Source organism: Eurytemora carolleeae, unplaced genomic scaffold (assembly GCF_000591075.1).
Source record: "Eurytemora carolleeae unplaced genomic scaffold, Eaff_2.0 scaffold1414, whole genome shotgun sequence".
NCBI classification, from domain to species: Eukaryota; Metazoa; Arthropoda; class Copepoda; order Calanoida; family Temoridae; genus Eurytemora; species Eurytemora carolleeae.
This window is the reverse complement of record NW_019398430.1, coordinates 2,035-22,448: the sequence shown is the minus strand read 5'-3', so window position 1 is coordinate 22,448 and position 20,414 is coordinate 2,035. Positions and strand designations below refer to the sequence as shown.

General features: G+C 31.4%; 1 protein-coding gene across 1 annotated transcript; it reads right to left on the bottom strand.

Moving 5' to 3' along the window:
- Positions 1-548: 548 nt before the first annotated feature.
- LOC111717368 (neuronal growth regulator 1) lies at positions 549-17,267 on the bottom strand. The gene is made up of 6 exons (XM_023492868.1): positions 17,073-17,267; positions 6,791-6,888; positions 4,760-4,890; positions 3,304-3,345; positions 1,761-1,866; positions 549-557 (listed from the first exon to the last, which is right to left on the bottom strand). Exons 1-6 carry the CDS (start codon positions 17,113-17,115, stop codon positions 549-551), a joined length of 429 nt encoding a protein of 142 aa, XP_023348636.1. The 5' UTR covers positions 17,116-17,267.
- Positions 17,268-20,414: the final 3,147 nt, after the last annotated feature.

Genomic DNA, 20,414 nt, shown 5'->3' with positions numbered 1-20,414 from the left:
ATTTTATTTTTATCTATATTCTCCATTGTGGAACATTTACACAGTTTAATGTTTAAAAAGGGAACCGTTTAAAAACTATTAATTTTAAAAGAATTTCTGCAGAATATCGCATGCTTTTACAAAGTTAATGTTAATGGATGAAAATGTCTTATTGTAAAATTAATGCACTCTTTTTGTTCGCAGTAAAAACATCTTTTTTACAACAGTGAATCCCAGATGTATGAATACATAGCAAGAGTTTTGTATAATGTATAAGGTAAATTAATAGCAGTGAAATATGAATGCAATTGATATACTAATTTTAAACTCATTTTCCGCAGCATTTGATCTTAAATATGTAATACGACATTATGAAAAACTCTTGCTATGTATTCATATATCTGGGATTCACTGTAGCTATTTGCTCTATTTCGTACAAAATTTATTAAATTATAAAAAAACTTGAAATAAATTATTTACAAAAAAAGAAATAAAGGAATTGAGTCTTTTTTTACAAATTCTCATTGTCTCATCTCTATATCTTTGTTGTAGACTTTAGGTATTTCAAACTATGAGTTCTGAAGATCAATTAATCTTAGATTGAAATAACAAGGACTAACACCATCACAAGTTGAAAATATAAAGGGATCAGAAAGTTTGAGTTTGTGACAATGACTCAATGCCTTTTTGGAAATCCGTCATTCTTGCATTTAATGATGATCACTCAAAGAGTGTTTTATAAGCAGAAACATCATCAGACTATTTAAATAGCTTGCGATGAAAAAATGTTATTTATTCAGAAAGTAGTGATGAGAAAAAAATTATAATGCAAATAAACCTATCAAGGTGTTCGGTTCCGTTGGCTTTAGTGAGATTATTTTGAAAATTAAATTGAAAACTCGCCTTAAAAACTCTTTTATCCTAATCCCAATATTTGTGCAACCAAATGCAACCAAAACTTAATAATGTGATTTAACAGATTTTATAGTTTAAAAATAAAGAGTTTTAGTTTCTTTCTCCCGCCAAATTAAGTCTACATAAAGACCTTGAAAAAGGACTTGAGTTTACAGTTAATCCAAGTGTACAATTAGATTACAATTAACACAGTTAGAAAGAAATGGAACCGATTAGTTCTTGATCAAATGATTGATGAACCTTGAACTCAAGGAAGAATAATAAAACAATTAATCAAGGAAATATTTCGAGAACATTTATACAGCTTTTCTTTCTTAAACTCAAGTTTTGTATCATTGCCAGTTTTTACAGGGGGTTTGCCACAAACTCAAATTATCTCATTCTTATTAACTTGAAACCTGACAGTGTACTTGTAAACCTTTCATACATCAAACTTGTTGATCTGAGTGAATTGAAATATCATTGAAAGGTTATATGGATATATACATCATGTATATGGATTAGAAAACACAATTCCTTTTCCCTTTCAACAAACTAACCCATAAAATCAGAAATACAAATTATCCCAAAATCTACCAAGTTTTCTTTGGGTATTCAAAGTAATTGATAATATTCACATGATTAATAATTGATACATGTAGATTAGAGTGAACCTATTTAAAATTCTCACTGACACTGTGATATGTATGAACGCTAAAGTCACAAACTTTCTCTAAAAATCATTCAAAAGCCTCTAAAATCACTCAAAGTCTCTAAAATCACTTCGATGTCTACTTTAAATCACTTTGAATTCTCTCAAAATTCTTTGAAATCTCTAAAGTCTCAAAATGTTTAAATATCTCCGATCTGTGAAATATCAAGTATACCTCTGGATGCGGAGCAACTGAGGGTGGTATAAGAACCTGGAGTAAACTTATTTGTCGGATAGGAGTCGTATACGTCTCAACTTCACATACATACTCTCCTTCATCCCTGATAATCAAACAATTAATCAAACAATCAAATAATCAATTAATCAATTAATCAATAGGAGTCGTATACATCTCAACCTCACAATCATACTCTCCTTCATCCCTGATAATCAAACAATTAATCAAGCAATCAACTAAACAATTAATCAATAGAAGTGGTATACGTCTCAACATACACACTCTCCGTCTTCCTTGATAATTAAACAATTAAACCATCTATAAAACAACTAATTAACTAATTAATCAATCAATCCACCAATCAATAGTAGTTTTATTCGCATCAACCTCACAAACATACCCTCCTTCATCCCTGAGGATAAATCAATCAATTTGATCTGACATATGTACATGTACATACATTTGAATAAACAAACAATCAAACAAAGAGAATAGAATATATATTAGAGTGGAATTTAGAAAATTCCTCGGTATGAATTTTGTCAGTCCCTTTCAGCCTGAAAGGGAGTTCAAAGTGTACAAATCATGTAAAGGTTCACAAATTATATGCAGTAGAGTACATTAATACAGTACGTTCCCTAGACTGTCCATTTCAATTTCGAATTTTTTAAAGCTGTTAGATAAACTTTATAAAATAAATTAGGTGAATAAAAAACATCATTTGATTTATAGTTATAACGGAACATCATCGTTTGTAAAGTGAAAGGCCTAGAGTCTATGTGAAATGATCATTTTTCAATTATGAAACTAGCCTATTTCATAATTTGGTTTTCTTTTAATATTAATTTTAGATTTTCTATAAAATGATGTTTCAGGGCCCAAAAGGTTATATAGCACAAAGTACACCTGCAGTATGGAAACAATACAAAAAAATGGCCGTTTTACACTTTTTTCTAGTAAATTCCACTCTAATATATATTCTATTCTCTTTGGTTATAAAATCATAAACATTTAATTAATTAAATCTTAAAATCATTTGAACAATAAAATAATCAAGTAATTAATAAATCAGTAATAAGACAATATTTCAATGAACATTATGAATCAGTTCAATAATTAAAACAAAAATTTATCAATTCATCTATATAGCATTTAAATGATGATTACAACTTCTCAAAATTTAAAATAAATCATGAATTTCATGACTTAATGTATGAAAATTGTAGAATAGGTTAATTGATTTAAAATCCTGTAACTTGTTTTGCTATCTCAACCTTTTCTTTAATAAAATGTCTACCACTTTCAATTTACTGAAACATTTGACAATCTTTAAATAAACTTTGCTATAATAGTTGATACATAAATGATAAGGTTTGGATTGGTTTGAGAACTGTATTTAAACCTGATATTGAATTCAGTAAAATCTATCATTCTTTAACCTCAAGCCTTTTCTTTATTGCGGGCGGAGAATTTAAAAACAATCATTTAGTGATAGGTGATAAATGATTATCAAATTCGAATATTGTCAAAACAAAATTACCTCACGTCCACGTCATGCAGAGTCAAATTGTATCCGGACAAGCTAAAGAAAAAACGGAATTAGTTCTTATTGAAAACTGAAATTTTACCTGTTAATCTGTCAATTATCTCAAGATGAAAACTTCTGAAAATACAGAAAAAGAAACCCTTTAAATATAACTAAGTATTTAGCAATACGAGATCTGAAAGTAACTGTAGGCTTAATTTCAAGCAATCCCCATATAGCCCAAAAAAAAGTGGATTCAATTTGGTATCGTCGGTTTTCTATCTAAATATGACTGTCGTCTTAGTTTTAACCAACCTTTTATTAGGTTTGTACTCGATTCACAACGGTACCCTTTAAACCTTTATCTGATTAATATTCTGGAAACTATCATCGTTATTATAGCTAATGTTTAATTTTGACAGTTTCCTGAACTGGTCCTGGAGCATAAATGTGCAAGTCCCTTCGTAGATAAACCGCAATTAAAAATTACAAAAATCAAATTTTATCTTATTTTTGTAAATATTGTTTTCCCTTTTTTGTCGAACGCATATCGTTTATTTACTCCGGTTGAAATATAAAACTAGTTTGACGATGAATTTCAAGATTCTAGATTCTAGGTGAGAACTTCAAACCAATAACATGAAATCACGTGACCAGCTGAAGAGTCAAGGACTTCATCGAATTTTTTGCGTAGACAATATAGATAAATTATTTGAAAGGAATTGAGTCTTTGCCACAAATTCAAATTCTCTCATCCCCATATCTTTGCAACATGATAATGTAAACCTTTTATATTTAAATTATTGAAATTGATCAAACAGAATTCATAGTTTGAAATATCTAAGGTCTACAACATTGGGTTTCAAAGAGAGTTTGTAATAAGCACTAAATTCCTTTAACATAATCTTAGGCCGAATTTAAAGAATTTGAGCCGAGGCTTAAATTTAGGCCGCGGCTTAGATTTAAGCCGCGGCTCAAATATGGTTGGTTCCACTTAAAATTGTATTCAATTTTTCAAGATTTAATGAAAATGATTAAAATTAAACGGGTTTTGAAATTTCTCTGTGGAGTGGGAAGAGCATAATTGCTAAAGATAAAAGAAGAATTATTAATTTTACAGATTTATCCGATTATTTCTATAAAAAGAATCAGGAATAAGCCGCCCTCGACTGACTTTTAAAAAGTTGTGCTGAGTCCAAGATAAAGAGATTTTCCACGTATTTTTGAGGACCACAATGAACGGTTTTTATCAAATTCTGGTTTAGGAAACCTCTCCTCTACTAATTAAAATTAAAATTGAAATTTCATAATCCCCATTGCAAATCGGATGGTGTAAGCATATGAACAAGCAGAAATATGATAATTTTAAATATTAAAGGTCATACGACATCATGTTGCAAAAATATTTGGATTAGAAAATTCAAGTTTGAGACAAGAGTTCATTTCCTCTCTTTAGATGAATTGTATTTACCTAAAACGTTTGTCCTTCCTAATAATGGTTGTCCCAGCACTGATTATCCTGTTCTCTTTCTTCCATATCAAGGTGCTAGTTCCAATATTCTCCACAGAGCAGTGGAAGCTTACATCCTTACCCACCTCAGCCTAGAAAATAAAGGTCAAAACTTTTGTATGAAATAGCGCTGATCTACAGTTCTTAATCTGGATACTCACTGTAAGTTTTTGGATAAACATTTGATCCATCAATTGCATTTATCTCTACAAGGTATGAAAACTACCGGATATCCAAAAAGGAATTGATTTTAATCCGTAGGACTGCATAAATACAGATAACTGATAATTGTTTGATTTTCTAATTGATAATCAACAAGTTTTAACCTTAGGACAGATAGGACAATAGATAGGACATAATAGATTGTACAGATAGGACAGGACAGAATATGCCGATTAAACATGATATAGTATACAGATTACAGATAGAACAGGACAGGTTATACATATAGAACATAATATCGTATACATTTACATAGAACATGATATCGTTAACATATAGAACAGGAAATTGTATACAAAAAGAACAGGAAAGAGTAAACACAGGACAGAACAGAATATACAGATAGGACAGGACAGTTTATACTTACAGAACAGGACAGAGTTTATAGATAGGACAGGAAAGAGTATACAGATAGAAATAGGATTTAAATCAACACCTCTGGAGAGATATATCGGATAGAAAAAAAAATAATACAATTGGAGTTGAATCTACCAGTCTCTGCTCCAGTGTTGATGTAAAGTACGGATCTGGTTTACCTCTCTCTGCTCCGGTGTTGATGTAAAGTACGGATCTGGTTTACCTGTCTCTACTCCGGTGTTGATGTAAAGTAGGATCTGGTTGACCTGTCTTTGCTCCGGTGCTGATGTAAAGAACGGATCTGGTTTACCTGTCTTTGCTCCGGTGTTGATGTAAAGTACGGATCTGGTTTACCTGTCTCTGCTCCGGTTCTGATGTAAAGTACGGATCTGGTTTACCTCTCTCTGCTCCTGTGCTGATGTAAAGTACAGAAATAGTTTACCTGTCTCTACTCCTGTGTTGATGTAAAGTACGGATCTGGTTTACCTGTCTCTGCTCCGGTGTTGATGTAAAGTACAGATATAGTTTACCTGTCTCTGCTCCGGTGCTGATGTAAAGTATGGATCCATGGTGTACCTGTCTCTATTCCAGTGCTGATGTAAAGAACGGATCTGGTTTATCTGTCTTTGCTCTGGTGCTTATGTAAAGTATGGATCCATGGTTTACCTGTCTCTATTCCAGTGCTGATGTAAAGTACGGATCTGGTTTACCTCTCTTTGCTCCGGTGCTGATGTAAAGTATGGATCCATGGTTTACCTGTCTCTACTCCGGTGTTGATGTAAAGTAGGATCTGGTTGACCTGTCTTTGCTCCGGTGCTGATGTAAAGAACGGATCTGGTTTACCTGTCTTTGCTCCGGTGCTGATGTAAAGTACGGATCTGGTTTACCTGGCTTTGCTCCGGTGCTGATGTAAAGTACGGATCTGGTTTACCTGTCTCTGCTCCGGTGTTGATGTAAAGTACGGATCTGGTTTACCTGTCTCTGCTCCGGTGTTGATGTAGTACGGATCTGGTATACTTGTCTCTACTCCGGTGCTGATGTAAAGAACGGATCTGGTTTACCTGTCTCTGCTCCGGTGTTGATGTAAAGTACGGATCTGGTTTACCTGTCTCTGCTCCGGTGTTGATGTAAAGTACGGATCTGGTATACTTGTCTCTACTCCGGTGCTGATGTAAAGAACGGATCTGGTTTACCTGTCTTTGCCCCGGTGTTGATGTAAAGTACGGATCTGGTTTACCTGTCTCTGCTCCGGTGCTGATGTTAAGTACGGATCTGGTTTACCTTTCTTTGCTCTGGTGCTGATGTAAAGTATGGATCTGATTTACCTGTCTCTGCTCCAGTGTTGATGTAAAGTACGGATCTGGTTTACCTGTCTCTTCTCCGGTGTTGATGTAAAGTATGGATCTGGTTTACCTGTCTCTGCTCCGGTGTTGATGTAAAGTATGGATCTGTGACTTCCTCCAGAACATACTGAAGACGATCTCGTAACCTCTGGTTAGAAATACACATCCCTGAACACAAAGAATAAATTTTTATTTGTTTTTATTTTTATTTTTGAGGTTAATAATCGATCTTACATTATAGTATAGAAAGATAAATATGCACCGTAGGATCTTCAAACCGTGGAATCGGACATACAAACAGAAATATCGTGTGTTTGGTTCTGACGCTTTTTCAAAAAGAAATGTGCAATTCATTTATAAAGAAAGCCGATGGATATCCCATGCATTTTTGTTGACACAACGCTTTAAAATTAAGGGTAACGTTGAGAATAGGGCATGTCAATCTGTAAATGAAGAGTTAATTAAAATGAGGTGTACAGTCCCTTTAAAGTTTAAGGTCACGTTGTGAATATGACATGTCAATCTGCAAATGGAGATTTAATTAAAATAACGTGAACACTGTACAGTGTGCAGTTCCTTTAAACAGTTGTAGTTTCAGGAAGAAGTAGGTTTGAAAAGTTAAGACCATGCAAGGTCAATATGAACACTTTTAATTGCTCCCAGCAATAAAGACTAATTAAAAGTTTATCAATTATTAGGAAAGTCAATGATTTGGGCCAAAGAGAAGGGGAGTTTAACGATAATGTTTTTTAAAACTTTTGGTTGACATCCTGCTTTGCAAAAACAGAACTAAGAATTTCAATTTATTTTCGAATTATACGGTGGTAGTCGGTTATATCAATACAATGAAGACGACATTTTTATTTAGGTTTTTATTGTTAACAAGCTTTTTTCAAATTACAAGTTTTCAAGTAATCAGAAATAGAAGATTTTTTAATTGATAAATTCTCTTGACCTTTATGTTTTTTTTGTATCCATATTATTTAACAGCTTTATTCATATCAAAATTGAATTCGAAAGCCGTCTTAATTTTATTGATTTAATCGCCTACCACTTTATGGAAATGTGCAAGAAAGTCGTCTGCAATCAATGGAGCCTAAATATTTCAAATAAAATCTAAAAAAATATGGAATACTAAAATTTTAATTAGTACCATAATTGTGTCAGAAAACAAATTGGTAATTTTTACACATGACAGCATAAAACCTTTTTCTGATCAGAGATGAAGGAAATATAGAATTTTGTATTAGAAAGTATTTTGATTTTGATTGCTCTGTAAAAGTGACTTGTTGCAAAATTGTCCGAATTAAACAGTTTTTATGACAGAATTTCAAAGATATCTTCCGCTTCTATGAATGCGGGTCACTTGAAATAAGTTTTATAAATCAATATATTATAATTATCTTGCATCGGAACTTTTCTTACAAATTTCCATTGTATTTAATTTCCAATCAAGTTCAACCATTATAAATCCTTCGGGTAATTTTAAAATTAATTCATTTAAATCTTTCAACCTCATTATTATTAATGATGTTTCTCTATTAATAAGAAATAGAGAACTTTCATTAAAAATTAATTATCAGAATTTTCAATATTCTAGTGTAAAATAAAACTTTACGATTTGAATAAATTGGAATCTCAATTCTCAAAAACTTAAATTGCAACCATGAACATGCATGCGTTATAATTCAAACATCACTAATCTATGCTTGTCTGTTTGTTTGTATCCAATAAACCTCAACACGGCTTCCAGCTTATTTTGTGTGGAACCTCACGTGACCCCGGGGAAGGTTTATGGATGATCAAAAATTTTAAAATTAGCCTCCAACAAATCTCGAGTTTTATCAAATTTTGAAAGTCCACGAAATTGTTTTTTTATAAAATCCGCAATTTTTTGTTTTGTTTTTAACAATGTATACAAAGAGAGAAAATGCAGTTTAAAATTGAAAAAGGAGTAGGCACGAAGCGCCCTGAAGCGCTAGTCTCTATTTAAATAGATTTATGGATCTTTCAGATCTTGAGAACAAACTTGCAAACTGGCACTTCAGTGCCCAAGAGTTCAGTGTAGAAGTAGTTAAACTTTTCATATATAGTTCATTTACTTTTCTTTTTCAATAAATTCTACCTCTGACTATTATAACAGTGATTGGTAAACCCCAGAGTTAGTCTGTGTTAGCTAGTTAGCTAGTCAGCTTATCAGTTAGATGAAATTTTAGTAAGGCAACTTCAAACTTGGTTTTAATAATCACAAAAAACTGAAGCTGTGGGAGATGTTTTTTCCAGTACAATAGTTAAACCTTTCCACGCAATTCCACAAAGTTCCGCCCAATTCCGCGCCACTCCACACAATTGCACACAATATCACGCAATTTCTCCCAATTTCCAGCGATGGAATTTCGATTGGAAACCCTATTATTATTTCGATTCAGTGAAAAGCTAGCTCTGTCTATCTAATCAAATACAAATTGGCTAACTAAATCTATTTATCTATTTGCTTATTGACTGTTGCCTATTTATCTAACTAAACCTCTAGCTAACTATATATCTATATATACATCTAAACCTCTAGCTAACTGTTTGCTAGCTTATTGACTGTTGCCTATTTATCTAACTAAACCTCTAGCTAACTATATATCTATATATACATCTAAACCTCTAGCTATCTATTTGCTTATTGACTGTTGCCTATTTATCTAACTAAACCTCTAGCTAACTATATATCTATATATACATCTAAAGCTCTAGCTAACTATATATCTATATATACATCTAAACCTCTAGCTAACTATTTGCTTATTGACTGTTGCCTATTTATCTAACTAAACCTCTAGCTAACTATATATACATCTAAAGCGCAAACTAACATGATTGACAATCTAATCATTAAACTTCTAGCAACTATACTTTCATAAATATATCTATCTATCATCTATCTATCTATCTATCTATCTATCTATCTATCTATCTATCTATCTATCTATCTATCTATCTATCTATCTATCTATCCTTCTATCTATCTATCCATCTATCTATCTATCCTTCTATCTATCTATCTATCTTTCTATCTATCTATCTAACTGTCTATCTATATATATATCTATCTAACCAACTGGTTAACTTTATCTTGATCACAATATATTCTTGATTGTAAACAGATCAGTGCTCACTAGTCAACTATGTTTTCCTTAATCTTAACTAAATCCAATTGACAGAAGGATACAGTGGTTTAATAGAGGGGGATACATGGGGATACAGTGGTTTAATAGAGGGGGATGCAGAAGTTATACAGTGGTTTAATAGAGGGGAGGATACATGGGGATACAGCAGATCATAGAGGGATACAGGAGGGAAATTCAATGGTTTAATAGAGAGGGATACAGGAAGGATACGGTGGTTTAATATAGGAGGATACAGGAGGGATACAGTGGAGTATGACATGGCTGGGAATACAGAGGGTATCGAAGAGAACTCCCTTCCCTCCCCCCCCTTCCCCCCCGTCCTCTTTCGAAGCATCGTTTGATCCCCTTTAACTCTCCTTTCACTTTCTACAATCAAACAAGGGAGCATATCTTTGTAAGATATCACTCAGAAACAAAATAATTGAAATAAACAGAAAACAGACCTCTTTACTAAACTCACGCTCCCCCCTCCCTTTCCTCCTTCTCCTTCATGCTCCCCCCCCCCCCATCACCACCATTCTTTCCAAAATCTTTAAAAGGGGACGGGGGACGATCAATATTATGTTTTCGTACAGTATCACATCTTCCTTTAAAATTAATAATTAGGTGGAAATTTTATTTTTATTCTTAACACAAAATACATTATATGATATTTAAGTTCAGAATCATCAAGTAAAGTTGAAGTATTCCTTAGAACATTAAACTTTTCTTAAAGGGATAGACTGGCCAGGTAAGGTAATTGAACTGAAACTGGAGTAGTATTATAAAAAAGAAAGAAAAAATAGAATTAAATTAATGCACTGTGATTTGAAGTTCTCACGTTTTCAAGCAAAAATTTATGAGAATTTGCCTATTACTTCTTAAAAACTAAAACTAACAACAAGTGCTTTGCAGTGCATGATAACATGTATTTGTAGAGGGCTACAGAAAAGCATGAGTGAGTTAAAAAGGTAAAATCTAAGCCCCAGGTGTTGCGTCACTTCAAAGTCGACCCGTTCTTTAAATTGATGGGGCTCTGAATAAGAGCGTAAACTCGTTTGTCAAATTTAACCATAGAAGAAACGTTTTTTTTTTTTTAATTATTTGATAACATGGACAAATAGACGCATCAAAAATTCTACTTTCAGCAATTAAGTTGTTTAGGAACATATTTCTGAAAAGAAATGTGTGATGAAATCAATGGTAGAATCAATTATATATGTTGAATTAGCTATTGTGTAAATTTGTTCGCAGATCTCTTCAAATTTTTTCAAATGTCGCCTTGCAATGAATTGCAAGTAAATATACAGGAAGAATCAAACATTCAAGAAACTAAAAACTGAATAAAATTACTTATTTTTAATTAATTTCAGTTTCTAAACCTGTCCATAAATACAATTTACTAAGTGATTATACACCGCAAAATTGTTTTATTGGAATCAATGAATCCTAATTTTTTCTCTATAATACTGCAGTTTCAGTTCAACAAAACACAATTTGTAGAACGTGACGGGAAACTTGAGGATAAATAGTCCCTTTAAACTTGAATTCTTTAAAAAGTAATTATTGAATAATCCATCCTTTCTCTAAATTCTATTAATTGTTTCTGGTGTATTAGCTTTATGTCTAATCTTAGATTGATTCATATTTATATTTCATGCATTTTATCCATTCATGATTGATTGATTGATTGATTGATTAATCCCTCTAGCTTGAGAAATCTTCTATTTATCGATAGTTTCCAAACCCTAAACAATAATCTAGCAGACACAATATTGACATTTTCATTCAAACCATCCTCATCATATTTAAAGTGTTTGGAAACCATTCTCATGATATTTACAGTGTTTAGAAACCATCCTTATCATATTTATAGTGTTTGGAAACCATTCTCATGATATTTACAGTGTTTGGAAACCATTCTCATCATATTTATAGGTATTGGAAACCATACTCATCTATTTATAGTGTTTGGAAACCATCCTCATCATATTTATATTGTTTGGAAACCATCCTCATGATATTTATAGTGTTTGAAAACCATACTCATCATATTTACAGTGTTTGGAAACCATCCTCATCATATTCACAATGTTTGGAAACCATACTCATCATATTTATGGTGTTTGGAAACCATTATCATCATATTTACAGTGTTTGGAAATCATACTCATCATATTAATAGTATTTGGAAACGAAATTCTTATCATACTTATAGTGTTTGGAAACCATTCTCACCATATTTAGTGTTTGGAAACCAAACTTTTATCATAATTATAATGTTTGGAAACCATCCTCATCATATTGACAGTGTTTGGAAACCAAACTCTTATCATACTTATAATGTTTGGAAACCATTCTCATCATACTTACAGTGTTTGGAAACCATCCTCATCATATTTAGTGTTTGGAAACCAAACTGTTATCATACTTATAGTATTTGGAAACCATCCTCATTACATTTATAGTGTTAGGAATCCATCCTCATTATATTTACAGTGTTTGGAAACCATTCTCATCATATTTATAGTGTTTGGAAACCAACTTTTATCATATTTATAGTGTTTGGAAACCATCCTCATCATATTTATAGTGTTTGGAAACCATCCTCATCATATTTATAGTGTTTGGAAACCATTCTCATCATATTTATAATGTTTGGAAACCATCCTCATCATATTTATAGTGTTTGGAAACCATCCTCATCATATTTATAGTGTTTGGAAACCATCCTAATCATATTTATACTAATTGGAAACCATCCTCATCATATTTATAATTTTTGGAAACCATCTTCATCATATTTATGGTGTTTGAAAACTATACCGATTATGTACTATTAGAAAACACAAAAGAAATGAGTTTTAAATGTATTTAATTATGCTTGTAAAAACTTTACTCTTAAAGAGCGATTCTACGATTTACATTCACAAAAGGTTTACTTATTACTCTGTTGTAAATGCTGATAAAAGGTTTACTTGTTACTCTGTTGTGAATGCTGATAAAAGGTTTACTTATTACTCTGCTGTAAATGCTGAGAAAAGGTTTATTTATTACTCTGCTGTAAATGCTGATAAAAGGTTTACTTATTACTCTGCTGTAAATGCTGATAAAAGGTTTACTTATTACTCTGCTGTAAATGCTGATAAAAGGTTTACTTATTACTCTGCTGTAAATGCTGATAAAAGGTTTACTTATTACTCTGCTGTAAATGCTGATAAAAGGTTTACTTATTACTCTGTTGTAAATGCTGATAAAAGGTTTACTTATTACTCTGTTGTAAATGCTGATAAAAGGTTTACTTATTACTCTGCTGTAAATGCTGATAAAAATATGGTATTTATAGGAAAAACTAATTTCACAGCTTTGACAAATATTAGTTTAAAAAATGAGACAAAATAAAGTTGGTAAATTCAAAGAGCTTGGTATTATAATGAGGAGGCAAAACCAGACGCCTCAATTGGTTTAGTTAAAAAGACACAGAAGGTCGTCTTTTCTATAATTCAAAATAATTTTAGGATCTTTGCGCAAGTCTCTCACCAAACGTTTTAACGTAATTCTCCGTTAGAAATGCTAATGCATAACTTTAATATATTTGTGGATAAAGTTTATCTTAAAACAGAATGCAATGTTTGGTTTGCAGTTTTTGGCCCCTTTTAGAGCTCATTTTACCAGCCTAGAATTCTGCTTTAAACTAAAAGAAAACTTGACCTTTAGAAATTCTTTTTAAAAAAATATTTGGTATTTTTCATACAAATGAGAAATAACATAACAAAATTACAATTTTAGCTTTATTTCAGCAGGAGAGCATCCTATCCTAAACTGAATAAACAAATTAAGAAGTTTAAAACCGTATCGTTAATTTCCGACCATTTTTAGCACCTACAATTGATTTATTTATTTGATAACTCTAGAGTTTTAATGTTGATGGTTTGTGTTTCAAAACCTATACTGAAGCCAATGACAATTTGACTATTCGGGTACAGTCCTAATGCATTATCTTTTACTATTGGACCATCTTTAGGTTAGACTTTTAAATCCTATTCTTTGTAAAGGAATTGAGCCTCTGTCACAAACTTAAATTTTCCAATTCCTATATTTTGCAACCAGATGGTGTAAGCCTTAGAAATTTCAAACTTAGATTATTTTATCTAACATAATAAATAGTTTGAAATATCTAAGGTCTCCGACATTGGGCTTCAATAATAAAGGGATTAGAAAATTCGTATTTGTGGCAATAAATCATTTTTCGGGACTTGCTTTGATTATATTGATTTATTTGGAGTAGAAATGTGAAGATATAGTGTTTTCTTTATAAAAATATGCAGAAATTAAAAAAAAACTAAATTTATTCCTAACCACCACCTCAGCTTCCTTCTCCCCCCCCTTACCGCCCCTCATATCTTTTATGCAATTTATTCATTACAGGAAACCGTCCAAATTATATCAATATTTGAGTTTCCAAACTGATTTTGAATTTATATAGTTTGAAAAGTGTTGTTTGGTTGAGATAAGGTTGATATTGACAGGTCTCTCGTCCTATTTCTAGTTTTCTGATTCAATTATTTCTTGGAAAGGGAATTGTCGATTATTTGGCGCCAAAAAATTGGATTTTCTGAGGACCCAATCAACTCTTATTTTTGTTTATTTTGACATTATTCTTCCTTTACCCACTCATTCTTTCATATATCTCTTCATTTTCTTTCTTCTTAATAGTTTCTTTTCCTTTTTTATCATTCTTAAATCGATATTTAACTATGACCAGTTTTTTTCATTTTCTTTCGACAACAGACACCAGGCAATAGACAACAGTCAATAGACAAAAGATAACAGACAACGAGAACAGACACCAGGCAATAGACAACAGACACCAGGCAATAGACAACAGACACCAGGCAATAGACAACAGACAACAGACAAATCATAATCACATCTATTGCCAATAAAGTAATAAATATTTTGCATTATGTATAAAGTACATGATTATGAGATATGATGAGAAATAAAATCATAAAATTTACAGTTAGCCCCGGCCATAACACTGTGAAATAAGAAGACGATATTCAAGCAATCATGTGTATTAAATTCTGTTAAAACTTATAAAGAACAATTTTACAAACTTTTTAAGTGATTTAAGTCTGTTAAATTGCTCAATGACTGAGTCGTTATTGGACTATTTAAAATCATACATTAAGTCTAACAGTCGTCTTCATTTCCAAATGTTTTTTGGGTCCCACTGTATATATCGCATTGTATATTTGGTTTTGGGTCCCACTGTACAAATTGCATTGTATATTTGGTTTCGGGTCCCACGTTGTATATATCGCATTGTATATTTGGTTTCGGGTCCCACTGTATATATCGCAATGTATATTTGGTTTCGGGTCCCACTGTATATCGCATTGTATATTTGGTTTCGGGTCCTACTGTATATTTCGCATTGTATGTTTGGTTTCTGGTCCCACTGTATATATCGCATTGTATATTTGGTTTCGGGTCCCACTGTATATATCGCATTTGGTTTCGGGTCCTACTGTATATTTCGCATTGTATGTTTGGTTTCTGGTCCCACTGTATATATCGCATTGTATATTTGGTTTTGGGTCCCACTGTATATATCGCATTGTATATTTGGTTTCGGGTCCCACTGTATATATCGCATTGTATATTTGGTTTTGGGTCCCACTGTTTATATCGCATTGTATATTTGTACTTTTTTGTTCAATGTACATTGATTATGATAAAAATATGTACATCGATTATGATAAAAAGAATATCTAATGTACATGAAAAAGATTACTTTAATGTAGTGTACATGATCTTGTTGTTACCCTTCGTAAATTGTTCTAAACCTGATAGAATCCTAAACTAGGGTCTGGGACTGAGTTAACTCATTAATCTGTCTCAAATTAATAATCTGACAGAACACGCAACAGTTTTTAGTCAGAAATAGAGACAACCCTGTACACTGGTACAATGCACAATAAAACATTAGAATTTAGATATCATGATTAGAGTGAAACAATTGGTCCTTTAATCTTGGATTCTTGGATTCTTGGATTCTTGGATTCTTGGATTCTTGAATTCTTGGATTCTTGGATTCTTGGATTCTTGGATTCTTGGATTCTTGGATTCTTGGATTCTTGTATTCTTGGATTTTTGGATTCTTGGATTTTTGGATTCTTGGATTCTTGGATTCTTGGATTCTTGGATTCTTGGATTTTTGGATTCTTGGATTCTTGGATTCTTGGATTCTTGGATTCTTGGATTTTTGGATTCTTGGATTCTTGATTCTTAATTCTTAATTCATAATTTTTATTCTTTATTCTTAATTCTTAATTCTTAATTCTTCACTCCTAATTCTTCACTCTTCATTTTTCATTTTTATTTATTAATTGTTCATTGATCATTCTTCATTCTTCATTGTTTATTGTTCGTTATATTATCAGACTTGCAAATTCTTTTTTTGGACAATTAATTTTCAAACTAATATTTTTCAATGTTAGTGAATAATGAATTTATCAATTTGAATATTGTATCGAATCTAAAACACATAAAACTGCTATGTTCATCTGCTGTATAAAGAAATACACCGTAATTAGTTAGAATGTAAGTTATTATATGCACATTATGACACAAAAATGTATTAGTATTTTTTTAAATACTCTTTCAACCTAACTGAAGCTAGAAACAAGCGCTTTAAACTCTAAAAATATGTTTCCAATGCTTTATACTTGTTATCATCAAAAGAATAACAAAGGACTTGAGACACCTTAGAGCTGAACCCGTCACATCAATATTGTTGCTTAATTTGCATACGTGTTGTATACCATGATTTTTATCTGAATCTGGCATCTGTTCGATTTTTATGTTTCTGTCCAAATCTGTCTAAGATGATATCTGTCTAAGATGGAATCTGTCTAAAATCAAATCTGTCTAAGATCAAATCTGTCTAAGATGACATCTGTCTGCGGATGAAATCTGTCTAAGATGAAATCTGTCTAAGATCAATTCTGTCTAAGATCAAATATGTCTAAGATCAAATCTGTCTAAGATAAAATCTGTCTAAGATGTAATCCGTCCAAGATGTAATCTGTCTGAGACGAAATCTGTTCAAGAAGAAATCTGACTAAGATAAAATCTGTCTGAGATGAAATAAGAAATAAAAATTGAAAAAGTCAACTATTTGATCACCTGACATTATCTCCCATAGAAACATGACTCGTCGGAACAACATCGCAGAATATTTTCTCTCTCAACTCATTCCTTTCAACTCCTTTCAACTCCTTTGGCACAGTGGATCAGGACTGGTTGATAATCTCCGGTCTTAACTCAGGACTAGAATGAGAGCATGTTGAATTCTTGATGTATATCTCCAGTTTAAACGAGGTCTGGATAAGAACTGGTGGCGGGGTTCGGATACCTGAACTCTTTTCCGGAGTAAAACGTCCCAAGGGAGGGAAGTCCGGAGAAGCAGAACCAACCAACCCGGAGTTAAGAGGAGGAACGCGGGTTCGGTTCTCCGAGGAAGTTTTACTCCGTTCAATGGTTCTATACTGTAGAGTTCATGTTTTCTCTAGATAAAACATAAACTCATGATAAAATGGTTAATGCCAAAAGAATGAATTTTTTTTGCAGTTGCTTAAAAAATGTTTCAACACATGTTGTTTAACAGGGGGGAGTAGCATGGTTTGGTAGATAACTGGTTATAAAAGGAATGGGGGGGGGGTCACGGGGTTTAGAATTGGGATTTATTATTAATCTTTAACTTTTGGTCTACCTCCATCCTTCCTGCTCTACCTGCTGCAAAGGATGAAATTTTGAATTTCTTTTTATTTTGAAAAAAAATCCTTTTTTAGTTTTAGCCTTTTTTGGTTATTTTAACTCTAAAATTAAATATAAATAATATCAATTTGGATTTCAATCTAAACTTACTATTTTACATCCTCTTATGCATATCCTTAAATTCATAACTGAAGCACTTAATGAGAACAATTTTGCAGTTGCTATTTTTCTGGGTCTACAAAAAGCGTTCGACTTAGTTAATCATGATATTTTTCTTTTAAAACTTAAAACTGCCATTGGTTGGAGTTCTGGTAACATGTTCCGGACACATAAATATTGTTATCAATTATAACTATTAAAAATGAAAAATTATTAAATTCAAATAATAATAGGAGCAAACTTGAGTTTCTCAGGCTCCTCTGGGATATCGTAGTTTTCAGATTTCAGAGTATTTGTTGAATATGATCTGTTTATTACTAAGAATCTTATACAAAATCTTATATATATATTTGGTATAATTTTGACACAGTTTTATATCAATTTCTCGAGACAGGAACATCAGATAGAACTCTTATATGTCTTGAGATTTAGGTTGAAAGAAATTGTTTTCTATAAATTATTTATATATCTTTTAATATTACTGAAATATTGATAATGAAAATTAATTATTTTTTAAAAATCTACAAATTGTACACTCCCCTTTTAAAGATAAACCAGGTTATCAGCAATTAAACGCTATCATACATTTTAAAGATTTTATGACCCCCGCCCCTCTTCCAGCTTCACAAAAAATATACATTGCTCGGCCCAGAAATGATCTAAGCTTATCCTTTTGCAATTACTTATAAGTAAAATCACTTTTGGTGTAATAATCATTCAAAATCAACGTTTTATATACATTTCAGTCACACTACATTATGTAAAACCTTTATAAAAAAGCATTAAAGATCAAAGACGATATTTAACTCTAAACTATCATGATAGTGGGATACCCTGTTTATTTGGACAAGACATATTTGAAAATAGAAATATATATATATATATATATATATATATATATATATATATATATATATATATATATATATATATATATATATAGACGAGCATAAAATGTTTATGATGACTACATGGTTTGACTAGTTTTATCTTTATCTTGTTCTCCGACAGTACCATTCATCCCTAGGGAGCTCAGATCTCAACTCCTACCAGATTCATGAAACAATGACCTTACATTCTAGATAAATAGATTCCATAAATAATATTCAAGGAACTGATTACTTTCCTCAAACTTTAATTTCATAATTCTAATACTTAAATATTTCAAACATATGAATTCTGAGCTGAAACGTTAGAATTCTGGATATCTTATATTATCTATATTTTTTATTATTATTAAGATTAATTTAAACTTACACTTATATTGAGGAAAGTACCTTAAATTGAACCAATCAGAGTGTTGCTTGTAGAAACCAAAAAGCCAATCAGAAGCTAAGAAAATTGCAAAATTCTGTGCACGATTAAAAGGATATAAATCCAAAAGAGAGGATTAAAAAGAAAATCAAAAGTGTCCACAATGAATAAAGAGATTTAACAATCAGGATTAAAGGTATCACGGCTCGATCGGACTCGAAATTGTTGTGGTTGACCTTCCTCCCCTCGTTCAGCCTTTTTGACGTTTCTTGGATATAAACAAACAGACAGACAAGCATTAAGTATATAGAAGATAAAGACAAAGTTTAGTGGGCTAGACAATATGATAAAGGACTCCTAGAAACAGTCGTATAACTGTATAAAGTTAGTTCTAAACCTTTAACTGTAGTTAGTTAATATCCTCCTGTGTAGAATGGGCAATAAAGAATCTAGAACACTATCTTTTAAATCCCAGAGTTCACACTTAAACTTCTAGTTATCAGATAATCCGTCCTCAAGGATACAACATTTATATATCGCATCCTCCAATACTTTTACAGGGTTTACACAGACAATTCAGAATATATTTTTGCGTAAAGGGCTAATTAAGGATTTTTAAAAAAATCCTAGATAAATTAGACTAAATAGCTCATTTCGTGTTCACATTACCAGAGTACTTCAGCTGAATATGAAAATATGAATTTAGTGCCGTATTAGCTATATACGTATACGTCCATACGGTTCATTGAACAAGAAGAGTTTTATATTCCGTACTAACTTTTTTTGTTTTGTTTAGAGGACCAGTCAAACGAAACTACAGACTTTCCTTTTTGGGTCTTAACATTTGTGTAGATTTTGATTTAAGAGATTCGATAAATAACTAATATTATATTTTCATAACAAAAATATCTTAACATTTGTGTAGATTTTGATTTAAGAGATTCGATAAATAACTAATATTATATTTTCATAACAAAAATATCTTAACATTTGTGTAGATTTTGATTTAAGAGATTCGATAAATAACTAATATTATATTTTCATAACAAAAATATCTTAACATTTGTGTAGATTTTGATTTAAGAGATTCGATAAATAACTAATATTATATTTTCATAACAAAAATATCTTAACATTTGTGTAGATTTTGATTTAAGAGATTCGATAAATAACTAATATTATATTTTCATAACAAAAATATCTTAACATTTGTGTAGATTTTGATTTAAGAGATTCGATAAATAACTAATATAATATTTTCATAACAAAAATATCCCCAAATCCAAACATTTCAAAACGATACTTTGTTTTAAGTTTTGATACACAATTCAGAATAAG

Bases quoted from the DNA above. Each gene is read 5' to 3' on its own strand.
- LOC111717368 (XM_023492868.1), bottom strand. From the start codon at position 17,115: ATGTTGTTCCGACGAGTCATGTTTCTATGGGAGATAATGTCAG. The intron at 4,891-6,790 runs GTAAACCAGATC...TTTATTTTCTAG, and splicing joins CAACACCGGAGCAGAGACAG to GCTGAGGTGGGTAAGGATGT. The intron at 3,346-4,759 runs GTAAATACAATT...TTTTTTCTTTAG, and splicing joins AGGAAGGACAAACGTTTTAG to CTTGTCCGGATACAATTTGA.